General features: G+C 52.1%; 1 protein-coding gene across 2 annotated transcripts; it reads right to left on the reverse strand.

Moving 5' to 3' along the window:
- Positions 1-232: 232 nt before the first annotated feature.
- LOC130339083 (SH3 and multiple ankyrin repeat domains protein 1-like) lies at positions 233-5467 on the reverse strand. Of its 2 annotated transcripts, none has more exons than XM_056554032.1 (2): positions 4856-5467; positions 233-1813 (listed from the first exon to the last, which is right to left on the reverse strand). In XM_056554032.1, the coding sequence occupies exons 1-2, from the start codon at positions 5178-5180 to the stop codon at positions 846-848; spliced, it is 1293 nt and encodes a 430-aa protein (XP_056410007.1). In that variant the 5' UTR covers positions 5181-5467; the 3' UTR covers positions 233-845. The 2 variants fall into 2 exon arrangements, with proteins under 2 accessions (XP_056410007.1, XP_056410006.1); XM_056554031.1 differs by having other exon boundaries at positions 4178-5467.
- Between the last annotated feature and the right edge of the window lie 3008 nt (positions 5468-8475).

Consider the following 8475-nt stretch of genomic DNA (forward strand, 5'->3'; position numbering starts at 1 on the left):
ACTAAATAATAATAATAATGACAAACACAAAATTAAATTTTTATCTGTGGGTGAGGGTAGGCCACAGCTTTATTATAAATAATAAAATTAACATTTTTATAAATAACCGTAGAAAAATAAACTGTATAAATTAACTCTGTTCATCCTGCGAGGTGCTGCCACACCCTCCAGTGCACAGGTCTACCCCAGGATGTAAACTCTTCACTCTTCTACCGCCAAGAAGGAGGCCAGTTACACCTACACTGGGCTCCGACCCCCACCCAACAGATAAAGACCATGCTCGATCCCATCCTGCAAACCGGACAAAAAGATGTCCAAACCAATATCCGTCAGGTGCACCCCATCAGGCCTCATCAACCGACCGTTATCCCCCTCCAACTGCACATGACGGACCACCACGCCAGCCCGGAGGCGCACGAATCGAGACATTCGCGCGTTCACCGTGCGGCGCGCCCTCTCCACTGCCACCGGATCCCTAGCACCTGTCCATAAAACCCGAGGAACAATCTCCGACCAGAGAAGGAGAAGCTCAGAGAAAAACCCAGAGAAACGTATTAAATCGGCCCTCATCATGGTGAGAAGCTCAGCCAAGGGAGTGTAACACAAATCGTTGCCGCCAACGTGCAAAGCCAACAGAACCGGCCCCCGGGAAAACCTGCTGATGCCAACCACTTCGGACAGAACTTGGGGCCATCTCAAACCGCCAATGCCTCTCCAGCACACCTCGACCCCTTGGAATCCTAAGTTCCGGCCACCAGGACGAATCTCCGCCCGCTGAGCAGCACGAAAGACATAGGAGTGCCCCAACACCCAGACCACCGGCCGATCAAACTCTGGAAAAGAAATTAAAAATCAATCAAAAGGTCAGGGCGAATATACCGAGCATAACAAGCAGAACGCCAGCGCCCGACGCGCTGAACATCCGACTCTGACAAACCCGCACGGGCGGCCTCCGTAGCAGCACCAATACGAAAAGAATGGGTACCAAACTCCCGAAAATCAAGACCCACGAACGAAAGACACCGCCGGAAAAGAGCCAAAAACTGAAACTGAGTAAGGGGAGAAGCATCCTCATGCAGAAGAAAAAGGGGGCCACGGGGCCGCAAAAGCAAAAAGGAAGAAACCAGCTGAAAAGGACAAGCCTCGCCATTAACCGCATAAAGCAAAAGCCACGTGCCACGGCCCGCCTGGTCAGTTTTCGACTTACCAATACGCACCCGAACAAAACCCTCTCCAAGAAAAATATCCGACTCACCCAGACCCCCCGGACGCGAGCGAGAAGGAGGGATAAGCTCCCCAATTCTCATAGCCCCAAAAAAGGCCAGCGCAAAAGCCGTGGAAAACAAAACAGACTCAAAATACGAAGAACAAACCTGGCGCGACGCCACAACCAATTTCAGCAAAAGCGGAAAAGATACCGGACGACGCACATCAAGGCAAACCCGCTCCCGAGACCAGCCCTTCAAAGCTTGACGGACCACGAAAAATTTCGTGACATCCGACCAGCCCAAAAGCTGAAAATAAAAAGCCACCCCGGACATTCGGCGAGCAGCAACCGAACCCGAAAACCCGCGCCCGCGCAGCGCCAGCAGATAGTCTAAGGTAACCTCCAGCCTATCCGGCACAGCACCTGCAACATCACGATCACCCACCAAATCCAACCACTCAGCCCATGCCTTACCGTGAGATGACCAGGTGGCCGGAGCCACAGAGGACCTGACTAAAGACATCAAGCAGTCTCCACGATGTCCCACAGGATGCCCGGACACGGGCACCCCTCTGGATCCGCCTGAGGAAGCAACTGCCGAAAATCCTGCCAGAGAAAACGAGATAAAGCGTCAGCAATTTTATTCTCAACACCAGGAACATGGCGAGCCCGGAACCATATGTTAAAACTAAGGCAACGAAGGACCAAATGCCGCAGCAAGTTAAGAACAGGAGGAGAGCCAGAAGAAAGGCTATTAATAGCACAAACCACACCCATGTTGTCACTCCAAAAACACACTCGGCGATCACACAAAGAGGCCCCCCACAGCTCCACAGCCGCCACTACCGGAAAAAGTTCCAACAGCACCAAATTCCGACACCTACCAGACTCACGCCAAGAAACTGGCCACTCCCCTGCACACCACTGAGCCCCAAAAACAGCACCAAAACCGACCGAGCCAGACGCATCCGTGAACAGAGCCAGCTCGCCATTAGTGACAACGGGGGACTGAAAACAAGTACGCCCGTTGTAGGAGTCCAAAAAACCCAACCAAACCGAAATGTCGGCTTTTATGGCTCTGGTGACACGGATGCGGTGACTCGGGCGCCGAGCGCCCCTGATCGCAAATGACAGCCTGCGGGAAAAAACCCTGCCCATAGGCATAACTCTGCAAGCAAAGTTCAACAAACCAAGCAAAGACTGAAACTGGACCAAAGTAACCTTCCTAGCCACAAGGAAACCAAGCAACAAAGCACGCAATTTGCTCACCTTGTCCGCGGGAAGACGGAAAACCATAGCCAGCGTGTCAAACTCAATACCAAGAAAGGACAACACCGTGCCAGGGCCCACCGTCTTATCCACAGACAAAGGAACACCAAAACGCCCCATGAAAAAACGAAAGGTATTTAAAAGGAAGCTACAGTGATCAGAACCTGCAGGGCCAACAAAAAGGAAATCGTCCAAATAATGCGTGACAGACGAGGAACCAGTCTCATAGCGGACCACCCACTCCAGAAAAGAGCCAAACAGCTCAAAGTAGTGGCACGATATGGAGCAGCCCATCGGGAGGCAAGCATCATAAAAATAATCACCATCCACAAAACAACCCAGCAAATGATGGCAATCCGGGTGAACCGGGAGGAGGCGAAAAGCAGACTCCACATCCGACTTGGCCAACAAAGCACCTCTACCCGCCCCACGGACCAAATCAACCGCCCTATCAAACGACACGTATTGCACGGAAGAATCCTCCACCGGAATACCGTCGTTGACAGAAGCCCCAACGGGAAAAGACAAATGATGGATCAACCTGAATTTCCCCTCCTCCTTCTTAGGAACCAAACCCAGGGGAGAAACCCTGAGGTTAGAAAAAGGAGGAGCCGAAAAAGGACCCTCCATCCTACCCATCGCCACCTCATCCGTCAATTTGGCACGCAAAACCTCAGGATGAGAAATGGCGGATTTAAGGTTGGGAGAAAAAAGAGGGGAACCATCATACAAAAAGGGGATGAAAAAACCAACAGAAAAACCAAAACGCAACAAATCTGCAGCAACTCTATTTGGGTACAGGTCGAGCCACGGGCCCATCGCGTCCACGCTCACCGGGGTCCTTCGGGTCACCAGCGACCGGAGGCTTACCCGGCAACTTGGAAGCGGGGCGGGTGCACTTGACGGCAGCATGGGCACCCCCACAGGAGGAGCACTCATGTTTGTACTTGCACAGCCCGAAAAAACGGCAGTGGCCCTCGTTGAAAAGCCAGCACGCCCCTGGGCGGCGCACGGCCACCGCGCCGGGACCAGACACTTGTCCCGACACAGCGGCCCCAGGCTGAAAGGGGGGGATTTTAGGAGACAACATGAGCCGCAACCACACATCCGTAACTTTAACCCCCCAACCCATCTCAGGCTGAAGGGCCAGACGCCTCCTGAACTCCTCATCATAGCGCCACCAAGCCGAGCCACCGTGAGACTTAAATGAGGAATAAATCATATCCAGATAAATAAAAAGCTCAGCACAACGTTCAGGATGCCTCTGGCCCATCACACACCCCAAAACGCTAAATGCCTGCAACCAATTAGACATAGTTTTAGCAACCCGCGGTTTTCGGTCAAAAGACCGGTCACCCGGAACCCTGCGCTCCTTGTCCACCGTGTACTGATCTGCAGACACAAGTGACCAAATATCTACATAGCCATTCTCCCAGATCTTAGTCTTAACCTCATCAGATAAATGGGACCCCAAAGGACTAACCCCACAAAAGAAAGTATCCTTATGAACACTAGCACCAAAAGGAACAACAGAAGGGGACGGGGCGTCCTTATGCACACTAGCACTAGAAGGGACAACGGGAGGGGAAGGGGAAACCTCAGTAGAGACCGAACCTGACAATTGATCAGCCAGAGCCCTAAGGGCTGGCACCAAAGCAGAACCCCCCTCCGCCCCCCAAGCCCCAGAATAATTGCACTTACCATCTCCAGTGGACGTAGAAGGAACACCAACTCCTGGAACCGCAGCACTGGACGACAGGTGAAGAACACTGGACTGAGGAACAGCAGCACTGGACGACTGGGGTACAGGCACCACCGCAGGCACCGAAGCTCCGGGAACCGGCCGCCGACTTGACCGGCGCCGAGAACCAGAACGACGCCTGGAAGCACGCCTGGATCCCGCATCAGAGGAGCCTGAACCAGAAGAAGTGGAAGGAGACCTCCAGCGGGAGGACCTGGAGCGCCTGCACCGCCTGGGGGATCTGGAACACCTGGACAATCGCCTGTACCTGCTCCTAGACCCAGAGCGAGAGCGGCGGCGAGAACGCCTGTGCCCTCGCCCGGACCTAGAGGGGGAACGGCCATGGGAGCTAGCACAGGAACGCTCCCTGTCCCCCCTGGCAACAGCTGGAGGAGCAGGAGGAGGGACAGCTGAAACAGCAGGAGCAGCAGCTAGTGGAGGGACAGGAGAGGGCAGGACAGGGGGGGGTGGAAGAGGCTGCACAAACACAGCCTGAGAGGCGTCCCCTGCAGCCGCAGATGGAGAGGGGGCCTCCTGGGTAGGGGGGAACAGCAAGGGTGAAGCAGCATCAACAGGGGTAGAAAATAGGGCAGGAGCTGCATCCACAGGGCCAGGAGTCGGAGGGACCACAGACTCACCGGAGGAGCTACAGCTGGCCTGCGCCCCCATGGCAGTAGAGGAGACTGGAGGTGCTGCAGGCTGGGACTGCTGGAGACCGGAAGAGGCACGCTGTCTCAAGGAGGAAGCTCCACGTGACTGACCTCCCTGCACAGCAGGGGAAGCAGAGAGACCAGGGCTGAGACGGACAGGAGGGCGGGACTGCCTGGAGGACCGCCTACCTCCCAAGGAAGACGCTGCAGCCGATGGTGGGACAGGAGGGGAGGCGATCTCAGCAAGCAAACGAGTCAGCCACCCCTCACCCTCCTGTTCCACCCGAGCCCTAAGTTGAGAGACCAAGTCCATACCCACTCCGGCAGCAACAAAATTCTCCGGGTACGAGGGGCAGAATGAGGTGAAGGAGGAGAGATCTCCCTTTTAAACCGGTGGGAGGAGGGTAAAAACCCGGGAAAAAAGCACACCCATGATTGGTGTGATCCCCAGCTCTCAAGTCTCTGGGCAGTTTAGGAGGGAGGGGGAGGAAAAGCAGGGCGACACAAAGTCTGTAGCTGGGGAAAGGAAATTAACCCTTACAGTACTTTTTTCAACCTAAGCTCTGCAGTCAGAGGGCAAGCAAGTTATACACAGCTTGCCCTGACAGTCTTGGAGGCCAGAATCTCCTTCCCAGAGAAGACGTCAGACGAACCGGAAACAGGAGTGGGAGAAACAACTTTGGGAGAGAAACGGTTAAGGATGAGTGGTTTAAGGAGAGAGACATGGAAGGCATTGGGAATACGGAGAGAAGGAGGAAGAAGGAGTTTGTAAGAGACAGGGTTAATCTGGCACAAGATTTTGAAAGGACCAAGATAGCGTGGTCCCAGTTTGTAACTGGGGACACAAAAGCGGAAATATTTAGCGGAGAGCCATACCTTGTCTCCGGGAGCAAAAATGGGGGGAGTTCTTCTTTTTTTATCAGCAAATTTTTTCATCCGAGATGAAGCCTGTTAAAGAGAATTTTGGGTTTCTTTCCATATGGTGGAAAGATCACGAGTCACTTCATCCACAGCGGGCAAACCAGAGGGCAAGGGAGTAGGGAGGGGAGGAAGAGGGTGACGGCCGTACACCACGAAAAATGGGGATTTAGCAGAAGATTCAGAGACTCTGAAGTTGTATGAGAATTCGGCCCATGGTAGAAGATCTGCCCAGTCATCCTGGCGGGAGGAAACAAAATGCCGTAAATAGTCACCCAGGACCTGATTAATTCTTTCTACTTGCCCATTGGATTGGGGATGATAAGAAGAAGAGAAGTTTAATTTGATCTTGAGCTGTTTACAGAGGGCCCTCCAGAATTTAGACACGAATTGGACGCCTCTATCCGAGACGATATGCGTGGGCAAACCGTGAAGGTGAAAAATGTGTACAAAAAATTGCTTTGCCAACTGAGGCGCTGAAGGAAGACCAGGAAGAGGAATAAAATGTGCCATCTTGGAAAATCGATCAACGACCACCCAAACAACTGTGTTGCCACGGGATGAGGGCAAGTCCGTAATAAAGTCCATACCAATCTGTGACCAAGGCTGTTCAGGAACAGGCAGAGGATGAAGGAGACCAGCAGGCTTCTGGTGAGGAGTCTTATCCCGGGCACAGACAGTACAGGCCCGCACGAAATCAACAACATCAGTCTCCAGAGTCGGCCACCAATAAAATCGAGAGATGAGTTGCAAGGATTTTTTGATGCCCGAATGGCCTACGAGGTGGGAGGAGTGTCCCCATTTGAGAATCCCGAGACGCTGGCGTGGAGAAACGAAGGTCTTCCCTGGAGGAGTTTGCCTGATGGAAGCTGGAGAAGTGGAGATCAGACAGTCCGGAGGAATGATGTGTTGCGGAGAGACCTCCACTTCAGAGGCATCAGAAGAACGAGAGAGGGCATCGGCCCTAATGTTCTTGTCAGCAGGGCAAAAATGGATTTCAAAGTTAAAACGGGCAAAGAACAACGACCACCTAGCCTGGCGAGGGTTCAGTCGTTGGGCAGACTGGAGATAGGAGAGATTCTTGTGATCAGTGTATATAATAACTGAATATTTTGATCCCTCCAGCAGGTGCCTCCATTCCTCAAGCGCCAATTTAATGGCCAGTAGTTCTCGATCACCAATGGAGTAGTTTTTCTCCGCCGGAGAGAAGGTCCTAGAAAAAAAACCACAAGTAACAGCATGCCCGGAAGAATTTTTTTGTAGTAGGACAGCTCCAGCTCCCACAGAGGAGGCATCTACCTCCAATAGAAAGTGTTTAGATGGGTCAGGTCTGGAGAGCACGGGAGCAGAAGAAAAGGCAGACTTGAGATGTTTAAATGCGTCTTCCGCTTGGGGAGACCAGGACTTAGGATTGGCATTCTTCTTGGTTAAAGCCACGATAGGGGCCACAATAGTGGAGAAGTGTGGAATGAATTGTCTGTAATAATTGGCGAACCCCAAAAAACGTTGGATAGCACGGAGTCCGGAGGGGCGTGGCCAATCTAACACGGCAGAGAGTTTATCTGGGTCCATTTGTAGTCCCTGGCCAGAGACCAAGTATCCTAGGAAAGGAAGAGATTGACATTCAAAGAGACATTTCTCCATTTTGGCATAAAGTTGATTGTCCCGAAGTCTCTGAAGAACCATGCGGACATGCTGGCGGTGTTCTTCTAGGTTGGCAGAAAAAATCAGAATATCGTCCAGATAAACCACAACACAGGTATATAGGAGATCACGAAAAATGTCATTAACAAAGTCTTGGAAGACGGCAGGGGTGTTGCACAGGCCAAAGGGCATGACCAGATACTCAAAGTGTCCATCTCTGGTGTTAAATGCAGTCTTCCATTCGTCCCCCTCCCTGATGCGGATGAGATTATAAGCACCTCTTAAGTCCAGTTTGGTAAAGATGTGGGCGCCTTGTAGGCGATCAAAGAGTTCCGAGATAAGAGGTAAGGGGTAGCGGTTTTTTACCGTGATTTTATTAAGTCCGCGGTAATCAATGCAAGGGCGTAGGGAGCCATCTTTTCTGGACACAAAAAAAAATCCAGCTCCGGCAGGAGAGGAGGACTTGCGGATAAACCCCTATTTTAAATTCTCCTGGATGTACTCCGACATGGCTTGAGTCTCTGGAGCAGACAGAGGATAGATTCTGCCCCGGGGTGGAGTAGTACCCGGGAGGAGGTCAATAGGACAGTCATAAGGCCTGTGAGGAGGTAAAGTCTCTGCTTGCTTTTTGCAAAAAACATCAGCATAGTCCATATAAGCCTTAGGAAGACCAGATACCGGGGGAACCACAGGGTCACGACTGTGAGTACTGGGAACCGGTTTAAGACAGTCCCTGTGACAAGAAGTACCCCAGTTCTTGATCTCTCCTGTGGACCAATCAAGGGATGGGGAATGGCGTTGAAGCCACGGTAATCCAAGAAGAATTTCTGAAGTGCAGTTGAAGAGGACCAAAAATTAAATCTTTTCGTGATGGGGTCCGATGCACATTAGCAGAGGTTCCGTGCGGTAACGCACAGTACAGTCCAATCTTTCATTGTTAACAGAATTGATGTAGAGGGGTCTGGCGAGACTGGTCACCGGGATGTTGAACCTGTTGATGAGAGAGGCCAAAATAAAATTTCCTGCAGATCCGGAATCCAAGAAGG

Source organism: Hyla sarda, chromosome 1 (assembly GCF_029499605.1).
Source record: "Hyla sarda isolate aHylSar1 chromosome 1, aHylSar1.hap1, whole genome shotgun sequence".
Lineage (NCBI taxonomy): Eukaryota > Metazoa > Chordata > Amphibia > Anura > Hylidae > Hyla > Hyla sarda.

Excerpts from the sequence above, each read along its gene's own strand:
- LOC130339083 (XM_056554031.1), bottom strand. The coding sequence starts at position 5,180 with ATGGACTTGGTCTCTCAACTTAGGGCTCGGGTGGAACAGGAGGGTGAG. Across the intron at positions 1,814-4,177 it reads TTCTACGTCCACTGGAGATG|GATTTTCGGCAGTTGCTTCC; the intron begins GTAAGTGCAATT and ends TTTCTCTGGCAG.